The 17,270-nt window shown below is 33.3% G+C and overlaps 1 protein-coding gene across 1 annotated transcript in view; it reads right to left on the reverse strand.

Moving 5' to 3' along the window:
* LOC126880949 (cytochrome P450 4c3-like) overlaps positions 1 to 17,270 on the reverse strand; it is a 30,745-nt gene that overhangs the window by 12,530 nt on the left and 945 nt on the right. The window contains exons 3-4 of the mRNA XM_050645026.1: positions 17,045 to 17,171; positions 16,836 to 16,970 (exon numbers count right to left, since the gene is read on the reverse strand). Of these exons, the coding sequence (XP_050500983.1) occupies positions 16,836 to 16,970; positions 17,045 to 17,171 (262 nt within the window). The remainder of the gene's footprint in view (positions 1 to 16,835; positions 16,971 to 17,044; positions 17,172 to 17,270) is intronic.

Raw genomic sequence — 17,270 nt, forward strand, 5'->3', positions numbered from 1 at the left:
TTGGATGTTTACGTGTGCTGATTTAGTCATGATCATGTATTTAGTTTTCTTTAAATTCATCTTCAGTCCGTACTCATGACAGCGTTCATTAAGGCGTTGCATTACGTTCTGTAAATCATTGTTGTTATCTGTTATTATCACTGTATCGTCCGCAAAACATAAGTTATTCAAAACTTCTCCATTGATATAATATATACCTTCTATTGAATCTGAGAGCGCTTCTTGAAATACCGCTTCACTGTAGACATTGAAAAGTAGTGGAGACAACACGCAACTCTGACGGACTCCTCTCTGTATTTTGATATCTTGGTTGTCCTGGTTGTCAACTCTAACCTTGGCAGTTTGATTCCAATATATATTAGATATGTTACAGTTCAAGTTGATTATCCAGTTGGAGTTGACTCCAACTAGTTGGAGTCAACTCTAACGGCTGCGGTTTCAGTAAAAGTTGATTATAAATATAAAATGAAGATTTATATTCAACATTTACTAGTAAAAGTAGACTCCAACTAGGAAAAGTATACTCTTCCCAATGCCATTTAGTAAAAGTTGATTCTGATTCATACAAACAGCCGATTCTAGAAATTAAATGTTACTGAAAATTAAAATTTAATAAAAAATTTTTGGTCTTGGTAAAAGGTATATTATTTTAAAAAGCCCTATAGGGCTACAAACATCGAACAGAACGTTTTTGCTCTAAAAAGAGCATCATCAGTGTTGCCTAAAATAAGTATAACCATATTAATTATCAAAATGTTGAATTTAAAGTGATGACCAAGGTAGAATCAAAGTTTGGTTATACTTACAAGAACATGGTGAGCCAACCAAAAAATACGAAGGTCAAAGCCTTTCAAAAATGGACTAAAAGTCACATCAAAATGCTAACATAGCAAATTCCAAAGGATGGATATAATCCCTAAGGATATGGCCCTAGGATAACATATGACTCCCACACGTTGTAAGTGGGTCAAAGGTAACAAATTAGGTCATTATGTTACAAGAGCTGACAGGCAACTAAGATATGAGATATCAAAAGCGAATCTGTCTGATGTCAAGACAACAATTGTCAATGGAACTTGAAGTATCATGAAAAATTGGTTACACAGCTACTAAATTTATAGTTGTTTATAGTACAAGCAATGATAACAGCTAACATCAGTGTGTTGGAATTATAAAAATAAAGAGTTAGTGAGAATAGATTATCTAGATGTAAAATAGAAGGGGGGAATTTGAGTACCCACAATCATCAATGAAGTGTACGTAAATTGATGAAGAAAGGTAGGCAAAACAACATACAGATAATGTAATGTATGGTTTATGTTTTGAAATTAGATAATTTATATTTGTGAACCAACACAAATGATGGCTGAGAGACTGGCTGAAAAACTAGAGACAAAATAGGGGTCGTGATATCAAATGCTGAAAAAGTTGTAAATGCAAAATCTTATTTATAAATTAATAAAATATAGATGGGTTCATCAACACAAATTTACAAGACTGAAAAGGTTGTATTACAAGCTTAGTCCAAATTTCTTTATTATGTCCTTTTATGTTAAATAACATCTAGGGCAAAGAAAAATTAATAACTTGGATAAAAGTGTCTAAGCTACAACTAAAGTGGGGTCAGATGAAGATAAGTGTTGAGTAAGATTATTGAGTATATGAGAAAATTAAAAATTGTGTTTATTTGAGATAGATGAGTTTGTGGTATATAAAGTAAATTTGACATCACTATTGAGACTAATTAACATTATTGAGAGACTGGGGACTCCAGAGACCAGGCAACCAAACAAACCAAATGATGAATGAAAGGTTGGCTGAATGGAATAACTACTAGATGTGTGAAACTTGAAAGATATATTGTACAGTATTATTGGTTGATTTAGTTTAGAATGAAATAGTTATGATTGGACACTAAACGAAAAACGGTTTGAAAAGATGATGTGGAGAGAATGGGATATATATTGAATAGATATAGTTGTGTACAAGTTGTGACAAATGGATGTTGCGGATATAGTTGAAATTGCTTTGTTTGGGAGAAGAAAAATTTTTTGAAGAAAGGATTAGATGATTATCGAAAATTGAGTGAACATGTGGATGTGTGTGAATAAGAAGAGAAAAGAAAGAAATAGAACAATATTGGTAGATGTGAATAATTAGGAGAAATAAAGTAATATAAGAAACAGATTTATAATGTAATTTATGAGAAAAGTTGACGATGTAACGGTTGAAAGTCACGATTGAAAGACACATGGCGATTAACACAATTTGGACTTCTCTGTTTCTCTTTGACTATTTCAAGATCCTCGTATAGGTCCAATCTCAGAAAGTTTTTATCGGGAATGTTATGTATAAGGGATACGTTATCAGGGATATTGAGAGTATGGTTGTTTTGTTTAAGATGTTGAGAGAAGGTTGATGTATTCTCTCTTTTAGTATGTTCAAGTGAACGGGAGGCAAGTGACCTACAAGTTCTCCCTATATATGTGGCATCACAATCAGAGCATTGCAATTTATAGACACCGCTACGATTCATGTAGTTAATAGGGTCTTTGGAGTTGGAAAGGCACTGTCCTAAATTACTTGATACCTTAAATGAAATTTGAATGTTATCAACTGATCTTTTAATAATATCTCTAATATCTCCAGACAAACGTTCATGATGATATGGTAAGGAAGTGTAAATGGGTTTGGTGGTCGAATTTCTGGGGAACGCAGCCTCTCTCAAAACTCTCAGTTGTCTCTTATGGATAAACTTGTCTATGATGTTAGGTTCGTAACCATTATTGAAGGCTATTTGTTTGAGAATGTTCAATTCTTTGTTGTAATTGGATTGTGATAGAGGGGTAGTTTCTAAACGGTGTATGAAACTGTGAAATGCTGAATAGTTGTGTGAAATGGGGTGATTAGATGATAGGGATATGACATGGTCCGTCTGTGTTGGTTTCCTATAGATACTGAAATCGAAATGGTCATTTAATCTGGTGATAGTGAGGTCAAGAAAGTTAATGGATTGGGATGATTCTAGTTCCATGGTGAACTTAATATTAGGATGGATTTGGTTGATTTTAGAAAGAAGTGAATCAGCTAAATTAGAATTCCCGGCTATGAATAACAAACAGTCATCCACATAACGAAACCAGTGTAGAATCTCCGGATTTTTCATGATCTGTGTGGATTCTAGATGATCCATGAAAATATCAGCTAAGAGAGGGGATAGGCAACTACCCATGGCTAAGCCATCAGGTTGTCTGTAGAATTTGTTATTGAAAACAAAAAAGTCTTGAGCTAGACAAAATTGTAATAATTGGATGATGGAAAATGATAAAAAAAACTGTTTTTTCAGAACAGTTTGCTCCTTATTATAAAATACCAAGTAACCCGTTGACACCTAGACTGTATGGTTTACCTAAGATACATAAAGAGGGCATTCCTATTCGTCCAGTTGTGAGCTTCATTAACACTCCTGTTTCTATTCTTTCCAAATTTATATTGAACCTCATTAATACTTTGACGAACTTCACCCCTCGTTTTTCAGTCAAAAACACTAGTCATCTAGTCAATAAACTCCAACAAATAAATCTTCGTCCTAACATTACTATGCTTTCATTTGATGTTAGCAATCTTTTCACTTCTGTCCCTAAACAAGAAACTATTAATCTGGTACACTCTCTTCTTAGAGCCAGTTCAATCACCATGTCTACTACAGATTCCATCATCCAATTATTACAATTTTGTCTAGCTCAAGACTTTTTTGTTTTCAATAACAAATTCTACAGACAACCTGATGGCTTAGCCATGGGTAGTTGCCTATCCCCTCTCTTAGCTGATATTTTCATGGATCATCTAGAATCCACACAGATCACGAAAAATCCGGAGATTCTACACTGGTTTCGTTATGTGGATGACTGTTTGTTATTCATAGCCGGGAATTCTAATTTAGCTGATTCACTTCTTTCTAAAATCAACCAAATCCATCCTAATATTAAGTTCACCATGGAACTAGAATCATCCCAATCCATTAACTTTCTTGACCTCACTATCACCAGATTAAATGACCATTTCGATTTCAGTATCTATAGGAAACCAACACAGACGGACCATGTCATACCCCTATCATCTAATCACCCCATTTCACACAAATATTCAGCATTTCACAGTTTCATACACCGTTTAGAAACTACCCCTCTATCACAATCCAATTACAACAAAGAATTGAACATTCTCAAAAAAATAGCCTTCAATAATGGTTACGAACCTAACATCATAGACAAGTTTATCCATAAAAGACAACTGAGAGTCTTGAGAGAGGCTGCGTTCCCCAGAGATTCGACCACCAAACCCATTTACACTTCCTTACCATATCATCATGAACGTTTGTCTGGAGATATTAGAGATATTATTAAAAGATCAGTTGATAACATTCAAATTTCATTTAAGGTATCAAGTAATTTAGGACAGTGCCTTTCCAACTCCAAAGACCCTATTAACTACATGAATCGTAGCGGTGTCTATAAATTGCAATGCTCTGATTGTGATGCCACATATATAGGGAGAACTTGTAGGTCACTTGCCTCCCGTTCACTTGAACATACTAAAAGAGAGAATACATCAACCTTCTCTCAACATCTTAAACAAAACAACCATACTCTCAATATCCCTGATAACGTATCCCTTATACATAACATTCCCGATAAAAACTTTCTGAGATTGGACCTATACGAGGATCTTGAAATAGTCAAAGAGAAACAGAGAAGTCCAAATTGTGTTAATCGCCATGTGTCTTTCAATCGTGACTTTCAACCGTTACATCGTCAACTTTTCTCATAAATTACATTATAAATCTGTTTCTTATATTACTTTATTTCTCCTAATTATTCACATCTACCAATATTGTTATATTTCTTTCTTTTCTCTTCTTATTCACACACATCCACATGTTCACTCAATTTTCGATAATCATCTAATCCTTTCTTCAAAAAATTTTTCTTCTCCCAAACAAAGCAATTTCAACTATATCCGCAACATCCATTTGTCACAACTTGTACACAACTATATCTATTCAATATATATCCCATTCTCTCCACATCATCTTTTCAAACCGTTTTTCGTTTAGTGTCCAATCATAACTATTTCATTCTAAACTAAATCAACCAATAATACTGTACAATATATCTTTCAAGTTTCACACATCTAGTAGTTATTCCATTCAGCCAACCTTTCATTCATCATTTGGTTTGTTTGGTTGCCTGGTCTCTGGAGTCCCCAGTCTCTCAATAATGTTAATTAGTCTCAATAGTGATGTCAAATTTACTTTATATACCACAAACTCATCTATCTCAAATAAACACAATTTTTAATTTTCTCATATACTCAATAATCTTACTCAACACTTATCTTCATCTGACCCCACTTTAGTTGTAGCTTAGACACTTTTATCCAAGTTATTAATTTTTCTTTGCCCTAGATGTTATTTAACATAAAAGGACATAATAAAGAAATTTGGACTAAGCTTGTAATACAACCTTTTCAGTCTTGTAAATTTGTGTTGATGAACCCATCTATATTTTATTAATTTATAAATAAGATTTTGCATTTACAACTTTTTCAGCATTTGATATCACGACCCCTATTTTGTCTCTAGTTTTTCAGCCAGTCTCTCAGCCATCATTTGTGTTGGTTCACAAATATAAATTATCTAATTTCAAAACATAAACCATACATTACATTATCTGTATGTTGTTTTGCCTACCTTTCTTCATCAATTTACGTACACTTCATTGATGATTGTGGGTACTCAAATTCCCCCCTTCTATTTTACATCTAGATAATCTATTCTCACTAACTCTTTATTTTTATAATTCCAACACACTGATGTTAGCTGTTATCATTGCTTGTACTATAAACAACTATAAATTTAGTAGCTGTGTAACCAATTTTTCATGATACTTCAAGTTCCATTGACAATTGTTGTCTTGACATCAGACAGATTCGCTTTTGATATCTCATATCTTAGTTGCCTGTCAGCTCTTGTAACATAATGACCTAATTTGTTACCTTTGACCCACTTACAACGTGTGGGAGTCATATGTTATCCTAGGGCCATATCCTTAGGGATTATATCCATCCTTTGGAATTTGCTATGTTAGCATTTTGATGTGACTTTTAGTCCATTTTTGAAAGGCTTTGACCTTCGTATTTTTTGGTTGGCTCACCATGTTCTTGTAAGTATAACCAAACTTTGATTCTACCTTGGTCATCACTTTAAATTCAACATTTTGATAATTAATATGGTTATACTTATTTTAGGCAACACTGATGATGCTCTTTTTAGAGCGAAAACGTTCTGTTCGATGTTTGTAGCCCTATAGGGCTTTTTAAAATAATATACCTTTTACCAAGACCAAAAATTTTTTATTAAATTTTACTTGTAATTAATGGTATACAGCCAGCTACAGGAAATTCTTCCTAGTGGATTGTTACTGAAAATGTTCAAATTAGTCTAGACTGTATCGTCGCCCCCGTTAGGTAAATTACTCCGATTCGAATTTTTTGCACAAACTTACTCAAAAAGAGGTCCTTATAACAAATCTACTGGGTGCCAGTCAGTACCTTGATCGATAAATTGTTTAAACAATTTTTTTTAGACAAATTCACAAACATAATTTTTTCATTTCGAACAATATTTTTTTAGATCATTTGGGTTATTCTGAGCAAAAAAAGGTATTTTGTGATTTTTCTCTAAAATTGATTGTTGTCGAGTTATACGCGATTTAAAATTTGAAAAATGCGAAAATAGCCATTTTCAAGGCTTAATAACTCGGTTAAAATCCATTATTATGAAAGTCAGAAAGTGACCAAACCAAAGTTTATAGCTCCCTCTACCAAGATCCAGCAGAAATTATTGTCACTATTTTATTACTAAGCTTTATCTTTAATTATTAACAATGAGCGCTAAGTGCGTATTAGGCGGCCGTCAATGGTGAGTGCTAAAGAGATGCACCATTCCGGCCGTCCAATGGTGAATCTCCCTCGCACTCACATTGACGGCCGCCTCAATACACGCTTAGCGCTCATTGTTGATAATTAAAAATAATATCTTATTAATGAAATAATGACAAAAATTTCTTCAGGATCTTATAGAGGTAGCTTTAATCTTTGATTTTTTTTAGTTTCTGACTTTCATAATATATAATATCGTATGGCATTTTTGCCTTTCGGACAGTTCCGGCGCCAATTACATCTTTAACCCTGTTTCAAGTAACTAGTGTCGATGTACACTAGCCCAGGGGGACCGACGGCTTAACGTGCTCTCCGAGGCACGGTGAGACGGCTCGTGTCATTATTGGAAATGAAAATGGTTTGCCTTTGGCAGGGCTCGAACCCACGTACACTGGCGTATGAGGCCAGCAATTATGCCGTTACTCCACTGCCGCTTGCTCGACTTTCACAATTATTATCTTTAACCGAGTTATTAAACCTTAAAAATGGTTATTTTGGCGTTTTTCAAAATTTAAGTCGCTAATAACTCGACAACAGTCAATTTTAGAGAAAAAGGCACAAAGGATCTAAAAAAAATTGTACGAAGTGAAAAATTATTTTAGCGAATTTGTTTAAAATCATTGTTTATCGCAAAACGTCACTAAAATCCTCCATTATTGTACTCATTTGCCCTTATTTTCGGCAGTAAAGTAACACTTTGTTGTATTGAAAGAAGAATGTTACTTTACCTGCCGCGATTATTAATCAAATTAACCGAGATTGAATGTAAGTGGTCAATGGCAGCAATCGATTATTTATTTGAGTGAAATTAAAATTTATTTACTTTAATTACTAAAAATATTGTACAAAATTTATCTTATTATTAATAAAATTTATGTCAAAAAGTAAAATTCTGTAGTGTTTCGCAATTATATTCATACAAAATAAATCAAAACTTTACAGATTTAGTAATTAGGTAGGTATACAATATGCAAAAGTCATCTGTCATTACTGTCATACGAATTTTAACGACTCCCCTACAAGATACTGAAGAAATTTTTGTTATTATTTTATTACTAAGCGGTTATTTTTAATTATTAACAATGAGTGCTAGGAGCGTATTGACGCAGCTATCAATGTGAGTGCGAGTGAGATGCACCATTGCACCATTTTGGCATTTAAAAATTCAAACTTCTGTCAAACCACAAAACTGTCAAAACTTTTTTTGTAATTTATTGCTCACATGTCATCACCATGACAAGGCGAAAGTTCTTCTTCTTGTGGTGTTTTCTCCTTTAGTGGAGGTTAGCGACTACACTGGCAAATCTGTCTCTGTCCAATGCGGCTCTAAACAAAGATGTTGAATCAAGGCCGGTCCAGTCTCTGATATTTGTAAGCCATGAAATCTGGCGCCCACCGGGACCCTGTTTTCCTTCAATCTCACCCTGGATGATCAGTTGCGTGAGGCGGTACTTTTTGTTTCTCATTATGTGTCCCAGGTAGCTAACTTTTCTGACTTTAATGATTTTTAGCAGTTCCCTATCTGTACCTATTCTCCTCAGAACATATTCGTTGGTGGTGTGGGTTGTCCAAGGTATTTTCAAGTCTCTTCTATAAAGCCAGAGTTCAAAGGCGTCCAACTTGTTCATCAGTGTTATGTTGTGTCCAGGCCTCCGTTCCATACAAAAGTATTGACCACACCTAGCAATGCAGAAAACGACATCTAAGGCTGATATTAATGCTACTGTTACAAAATAAGCTTTTCATTTTCATAAACCCCTGTCGGGCTACCTCTATTCTCGCTCTTGACTTCTTGTTTATAATCAAGTTGATTGTTGAACCAGCAACCAAGATATTTGTACTGGCTTGCGGATTCAAGCTGTTGGTGTTTTACATATTTATTGGAAAAGGTAAATTTTTGTTCCTTGATATTCTTATAACTTTGGTTTTCGCAGTATTAATCTTCACCCCCATTTTTTCACAACTCTCAGTAACCCTATCCAACAGTATCTGCAGACTATGGTCCGAATCAGTCATTAATACTATGTCATCTGCATACCGGATGTTATTTACTCTCTGCCCGTTCATCCTGATTCCTTCTGAAGAGTGCGATAAAGAGTTCGCAAATATTACCTCAGAGTAGACGTTAAAAGTATGGGTGATAGCACACAAACCTGTCTAACACCTCGTTGTATTTCAATTGGCCTTGACGTATTACCATTGGTCTTTATGATTGCTGTCTGATTCCAATAAATAGCCTCTATAATTTTAGAATCTCTTTTGTTGACTCCGATGTCGTTCAATCTTTCTATCAAGGTCTTGTGCTTCACCCTATCGAACGCTTTCTCAAAATCTATGAAACAGATAAAAAGGTCTGCTTGCTGATCTTTGTATCTTTGTGCCAGAGTTTGAAGACAGAATATTGCTTCTCGTGTCCCCATACCTTTCTTGAAGCCAAATTGTTCTTGACCGGTGACCTCATCACATTTTTTATAATATATTCTGTTCTGTATGATACGCTAGAAAAGCTTTAGAATGTTATTTAATAGACTTATAAGGCGGAAGTCCTGGCATAATTTGGCATTCTTCTTTTTAGGCAGTGGTATGAAGACTGATTCAAGCCATATTTTAGGGATAGTCCCTGTATTGTAAACATTATTAAATAGTCCAAGAAGAAGGTCTAAGTTTTCCTCGTTGATTAACTTCAATAGCTCAGCTGGTATTTCATCTTTTCCTACAGATTTGTTGTTTTTTAGTTGACGTCCATTAAATCCAATATTTCCTCTGTCATCCATCTTTGCTTCCGTGGTCGCTGTTTTGTGAGCATTTCAGTTGCCGTTGCAAGGGCGTGTCTGATTTCCTCCCGAAGGCGAAAGTTAAGGATGTTTAATTATATGAAAGTGTGCTAAAAAACAGTGCGAAAAAGTAAAACCGATTTAAAATACATTGTTACTTCAGACACACTTTAAACCCTTCATGTACTGCTTGCTATCAATATTTACAATTTTCACACAACAAAACCTTTACATCAGCGGTTCTCAATATTTTGAGTCATGTACCATCTAAAGTTTCTTTTATTATATTTCTATATTTTTAGATTGTATAATCAAGACTTACTATGTACTACTATTTTAAATTTTTGTGTGTTTTGTGTACCACCGCAAATAATGATATGTACCAACAGTGGTACATGTACCACAGATTGAGAACCGCTGCTTTACATAATATGAGATAGAGTAGATAAAAATTATTTTTGTGAATTTGGTTAACAAAAATTGGTTAAACAATTTTTCGACCGCGGTACCGCGTGACACCCTGTGTATTTGTTATAAGGATTGTTATACGGATGTATTTCTTTGAGTAAGTTTGTGCAAAACATCGAATCAGAATAATTTACCTAACGTGGGCGACGTTACAGAGTATACTAATAAGTAGTTGAAACGGTAAAACAAAGAAACGCACACTCATCAAAAATGCTCTTAAGATTCTCGTATAATCAACATTTACTGAATCGATCCAGGAAGAGTCAACTCCAACTAGTAAAAGTTGATTTAAATTTTTAAAATCAAATTTTACTGCTCGTTTCAGTTGGAGTTGACTCCAACTAGTTGGAGTCAGGTCTAACTGAGAATCAACTTGAACTGTAACAGATATAATTTTCATGTCACGACTGTCAATTAGCTCGTAATTCTGCCGCAAAAACCGATTAAATATTCCTATTTTTAAGTAGTGGGGGGGCTGACTCAGCCCCCCCTACTAAAGTATCAAATTCCTGCTCAGTGGAACGAGCTCAAAATTTTTAGTTTGCGGAATATGAGAGCTCATAAATCAGGGCTATTTGTTTTTTGATTTTTGCAAGTGGGGGGGGGGGGGGCAGCTCAACACGGGTCAATTCTACTGTGTATTATTTTCAAAAATGTTTTAAGTGTGTGACTCATTAAAGATATTGTTCTGTGATCCGAGCAGGTTGTTGCACTTGACTTTTTGGGAATTGCTACAAAGGTTGACTTTTTGGGAATTGCTACAAAGGTTGACTTGGGAATTGCTACAAAGGTCGATTGCAGCCATTGTCTGGGGATTGTGGCAGTCTGATATATTAGATTAAAGAGTTCAACCATTACATCAATACCATCTTCATCAATAAGTTTTAATAATTCGATGGGCACATCATCTGGTCCAGTAGCTTTACCCTCTTTCGTGGTTTTAATGGCATAGATGACTTCGTCTCTTAATATTGGTGGTCCGGTATCCTCTGTGATTTCTAATGACAGTTCTCCTTTTTCATCATTAAAGATTTGTTGGATGTAATTAGTCCATTGAGACAATCTCTCCTTCACGTCAGTAATAATATCCCCTTTATCATTTTTAAGGGTATTCGTTCTTGTGCTTTTTCTAGAACCTGTCATTTCTTTGATTTTTTTGTGTAAATTAAAGGTGTCATACTTTTTATCCAGGTCTTCTATTTCTTTGCATCTGTCGGAGAGCCACCTCTCTTTTGCCTCTCGAATTTTCTTTCTGATGTTTCTCTGAATTTCTTTATATTTATTCGGGTCTTTTGTTTTATGTTTTCTTCGTTCTTCCATAAGTTCAAGAATTTCTGCTGTCATCCAAGATTTTGTTTTTTCTCCAAGTGGTTTTAGGGTTTCTTTTCCAACTGATACTAAGGCATGTTGAATTTTTCCCCATTTTTGGTCAACAGTCAGAGTTTCCGCACTATCTTTTTTGAATTTCCTTAAGTTCTCGTTTATTTTAAATTTCGTTTCCGCATAGGTCTTGTCTTGTTTGAGCCGCCTTGTATCTATGATTTTATTGGAGCTAGAGCTCTTTACCTTCTTTAGTTTCACTCTCATAGACAAAACAACCGGGTTGTGATCGGAGGATATGTCCGCTCCTGGATAAGTTTTAGATGATAAATATTATAGAATTTCTATATCTTCTGTTGACGATAATATAATCTATTTGATTTTTGACTATTTTGTTGTTATTGTCAGCTGGTGACTTCCATGTATATAGTCTACGTTTAGGAAGTTTGAACAAGGTATTTGCAATTATGAGTTCCTCATTGATACAGAAATCAACAGGCTTATCGCCACGTTAATTTCTTTCCCCGAGTCCATATCGCCCCCCACAATTCTCCACTTCTCCTTGACCGACTTTAGCGTCCAAATCTCCCATTATAATATTTATGTCATCTCTTTTAGTTAGCTTTAAGACATTGCCAATTTGTTAATAGAAGGAATAAATGGATACCGTCCTTTAATTTGCTCCTGTCAAATGCCTTCTTAAGGTCCACGAAACACAAATAAGCCAGTTTGTTGTATTCTAATGACTTCTCTCGAGCTTGTCTCATTCTAGATATAGCGTTAGTGCATGATCTTCCAGGCCTAAAACCTGGTTGTTCTTCTGCTAATGTTATAATTTCATTCAGTTTGTTTGTTATCACTTTGGTTGTTAATTTTAATAGGTATTGTGTTTATTAAATTAATTTTTCTGTATTTCTCCGGGTCCGATTTGTCTCCCTTATTGAAGAGAGGTATTAGGATGCTTGATTTCCATTCTTGTGGTATTCTGTTTTGTTCTATTTTTATTATTTATTAGTTTTAATAGTTGTTTGGTCAGATCTTGTCTTCCATACATTAGGAGTTCATACGATATTCGAATTGGTAAAATGGTAATGAACGAAATTGTTGCAAATGCGATTTCCTACAATTTCTTCTTTGCGCATTTTTTAGGAGGGCCGATATTTTCTGAGTTATAAAAGAAAACAACATGCTATAGTTTCAGAAATAATTTGATATATCAGACTATGTGTATTGAAAACTGGAGCTCGAATATTTAGTTCCGATTTTGATGTCATTTCCGCTTAAAGAGTTATAATTAACTATTTTTAATGGGAAATAAACCACAATTTTACTAAAAAAAATGATTTTATTAACTTTTCGACGTCCAAATCGGATGCCGTTGTCAAAAGAGTCCTGTCGCCAAGGGGGGTACAACGGCCTCCTTTATTCAGATGGACTTATCCAAAATTTTTTTATGTATTTTGGCCCGTACAACACGAATTTTTTGGGTAACAGTTGATCCGCATGTCGATAATATTGTTATAAACAAAGAACTTGAGGAATTACATAACAGCGGTTTTTCGCAAAACCAAACAATTTTTTGTATTTTTTTGGTCATTCTAAGCAAAATATTATGTTCTTACAAGTTTTTTCGTAGGATGCATAGTTTTCGAGATAAACGCGGTTAAACTTTCAAAAAATCGAAAAATTGCAATTCTTGAACCCGAATAACTTTTGATTAAAAAATAAAATAGCAATTCTGCTTATAGCATTTGAAAGTTCAAGTCAAATTCTATCGGATTTGATTATTTTCATTGCTAAAAATTATTTTAATTGTTAAACAAATCTATAAACACATATAGTCCATGTGGTGAGACCGCTCCCGTCTGAAAAAAGTTTCTGATTCGGTTTCTTTGTGGATTCGTATTCAAAAATGTCCCCATTAAACAAATCTGAAAGTTGCCGGGCGGAATTTTTGGGCAGAAATTGTTTATACAATTTTTTTAAACAAATACAAAAGATCATGTTTTTTTACTCTGGCACATATATTTTAGATTTTTTGGGTCAATCTAAACAAGAAAGGTACCTTGTAATTTTTCTCAGAAATTGATAGTTTTGGAGTTATAGGCGATTTAAAATTTGAAAAATGCGAAAATACGCATTTTCGAGGCTTAAAAACTCATATTTAAATTAGTATTTTTGAGGTCCCAGATACTTAGATTAAAGACTAAATATTCAGCTTCAAGATTTTGAAGAGTGATCGCGTCTAACTTTAATTTATACCGTTGTGTTTTAATTGTTAAATATGCGTGTTTATCCGAATTTTTTGCCGGTGCGGCGCGCTCCATTTCAAAAATCCCCTATTTTCCTCCCAAAAATATTTTTTCTAGATTTTTTGGGACATTCTAAATAAAATAAGTATCTTGACATTTTTCTCAAAAGTTAATAGTTTTTAAGTTATAAGCGATTTAAAATCCGAAAAATGACAAAAAACGCATTTTCGGATTTTAAATCGCTTATAACATTAAAACTATTAACTTTTGAGAAAAATGTCAAGAAACTTATTTTATTTAGAATGTCCCAAAGAATCTAGAAAAAATATTTTTAGGATGAAAATAGGAGATTTTTGAAACGGAGCGCGCCGCACCGGCAAAAAATCGGATAAACACGCATATTTAACAATTAAAAAATAACAGTATAAATTAAAGTTAAACGCGATGACTCTTCAGAATCTTGAAGCTGAATATCTAGTCTTCAATTCAAGTATACGGCAACCTCAAAAATATTAATTTAAATATGAGTTTTTAAGCCTCGAAAATGCGTATTTTCGCATTTTTCAGATTTTAAATCGCCTATAACTCGAAAATTATCAATTTCTGAGAAAATTTACAAGATACCTTTCTTGTTCAGAATGACCCACAAAACTGAAAAATATAAGTTCCGGAGCAAAAAAACGTGATCTTTTGTATTTGTTTAAAAAAATTGTTTAAACAATTTCTGCCCAAAAATTCCGCCCGGCACCCTTCAGATTTGTTTAAAGGGGACATTTTTAAATAGGAATCCACAAAGAAACCGAATCAGAAATTTTTCCAGACGGGAGCGGTCTCACCACATAGACTAATAGTGTTTGAGTGATGTTTTCAATGCATTTCTCATTTAAAATCGAACGAGTAGTCGAGCCTACAAACAGGCAGTTTCTACATAGCATGCATTAAAACGCATGCATTGGGTACGGGAAACAGTATTTGTTTATAGCTTTGTTTGACAATAAAAAATTAATTTTTAGCAATGCAAATAATCAAAACCGGTATAATTTGACTTGAACTTTCAAATACACATCCGTCCGCTATAACTTTTCCCATGCGGTACGATTCATTTTCAATCAAATTAACTCAAAACATAAATTGAAACGAACGTCGATGTGTATATACATTTTGTATACTCTATACTATATACTACACACATCGGCGTACGTTTCACTTTCTGTTTTGACTTAATTTGATTGAAAATGAATCGTACCGCATGGGAAAAGTTATAGCGGACGGACTATATGTACATATTAAGGTCAGAATTTGGTATTAGTTTTGAGAGTAAACTAAAGTAAGACCTAATACTTACGATGTCGGGATAGTATCACGAGGTTTTTTCCTAGTTTTCCCTCGTGATTTACTATGGAGTCTCTAGCGCGTGGATTTTACTGTCACCGTTGCATGTGGTTGTCTTTTTAAACACAGATCACATGCTATGGTTGATTTCATGTAATCGAATGAACTATCTTTCAGTAAAGTCGTCCCAGGAACGCAACTCATAAATATTGTCAATATCATTTTAAAGTCTTCTACATATATCTGAATTGCCGATATAAATGAGTCAGATTAAATAAATTATTAGAAGAATTTTTTACTAAGCAACAACATTTTTGTTTAATTTATTAATATTTCTTGTATTTTGACAACGGCATCCAATTTGGACGTCGAAACGTTAATAAAATCATTTTTTTAGTAAAATTGTGGCTTATTTCACATTAAAAATAGTTAATTACAAAAATGCCACAAGAAAATAGCTTCAAAGAGTTATGACTGAAAGTTTGTTAAAAATGATTCAAAATTAGTGAAATTCTATATAAATCGGCGCAAAGATAGACGAAAACTTCAAATAGCGACTTCGAATTTCAATTGCTTGTACAGAGTTATTCATTATATTTTGACCCCCTGTAAACTGATTTATTTACACAATTAGAAAAAAAAGTAAAATACAAAAGTTATTTGATATTTAAATTATGATTTTTTAACATATAAATTGTACTAGTGACGTCATCAAATAAGAATAGGGGTCGTGTGCTAGCTCATTTGAAAGGTTATTCAATTCTCTATTAAGTAATATAAACATTAAGATAATTATTTATACAGGGTGCCCAAAACTTATTTTTTTAATTAAAATAATTGACACAAAAAGAAGAATGTATGTAATTTATTTAATTTAAAATACATTCTACTGCTGCCAGAAAACAGAAATAAATGTTTATTTTTTTTTGGCATGGGCTGTCACCACTCAGCCAGTCACAACAAGTATATTTCAAAATCTACATACATTTCAAAAATATAAAACAAAACAAAAATAAGAAAGAATAAATGTTTATTGAACAAGTAAACATTACTTTTCACTTAAATTCAATGTTCAAGCTGCCACCCATCTGCCTCTTGGCAGTTGGAACATTAAATTTAAGCAAAAAAGAAATGTTTAATTGTGCAATAAACTTTTATTTCTGTTTTCTTACAGCAGTAGAAGATATTTTGAATTAAATAAATTACATATATTCTTCTTTTTGTGTAAATTATTTTAATTAAAAAAATAAGTTTTGGGCGCCCTGTATAAATAATTATCTTAATGTTTATATTACTGAATAGAGAATTGAATAACCTCTCAAATAAGCTAGCACACGACCCCTATTCTCATTTAAAAAAATAGTCGATTACGTCATCACGCCCAGATGAATGACGTCACTAGTATGATATATATGTCAAAAATCATAATTTAAAAATCGAATAACTTTTCTATTTTACATTTTTTTCTAATTCTGTAAATAAAGCAGTTTAAAGGGGGGGGTCAAAATATAGTGAATAACCCTGTACATATTTATTTATGTTGTCAAAATATTTATAGTTACCTATGTCCATCAGTGGAATCCTTAGTATATAACTAAATTATTAGAAGACATTTTTGTGGAAGATGACAAGACTTTTGTTGAAGACATGTGTCATGTGTTAAGGACAATGTAAAGCTATGACTTACTGCCGTAAATAAAGTTGTAAGATGATCTCGTAAGTCAGCATAACTACAAAATCCTGTTTTTTCGTCACTAATCTCTCTTAGCTGATCAATGATTGGTACATATGCTCTAGCGTTAATCGATTTATTATCTATTACCTACAAAACATAAATTTTCAGGTGGTATTTATCCATACTATATTCTAAAAAGTATTGTGAAAGTATTTAATCACCTGATCCAGAAACTCAGAAAAAACTTTTTTTCCATGTTCATGTTCTTTCCAGTATGGAGACAGCTGAAATAGCTTATCATTCTGCAGCCAAACTTTAACAATTCTAGCATGGACAATGATATAGAGTCTGCAAATGAGAGTAAAATTGAAAATTTTTAAAAGTTTTTTAATATTTTTAAACATTTGTGATTGGACATTTCAATTTTTCTTTTGTTTTCAATCGATT

Source organism: Diabrotica virgifera, chromosome 2, assembly GCF_917563875.1.
Source record: "Diabrotica virgifera virgifera chromosome 2, PGI_DIABVI_V3a".
Lineage (NCBI taxonomy): Eukaryota > Metazoa > Arthropoda > Insecta > Coleoptera > Chrysomelidae > Diabrotica > Diabrotica virgifera.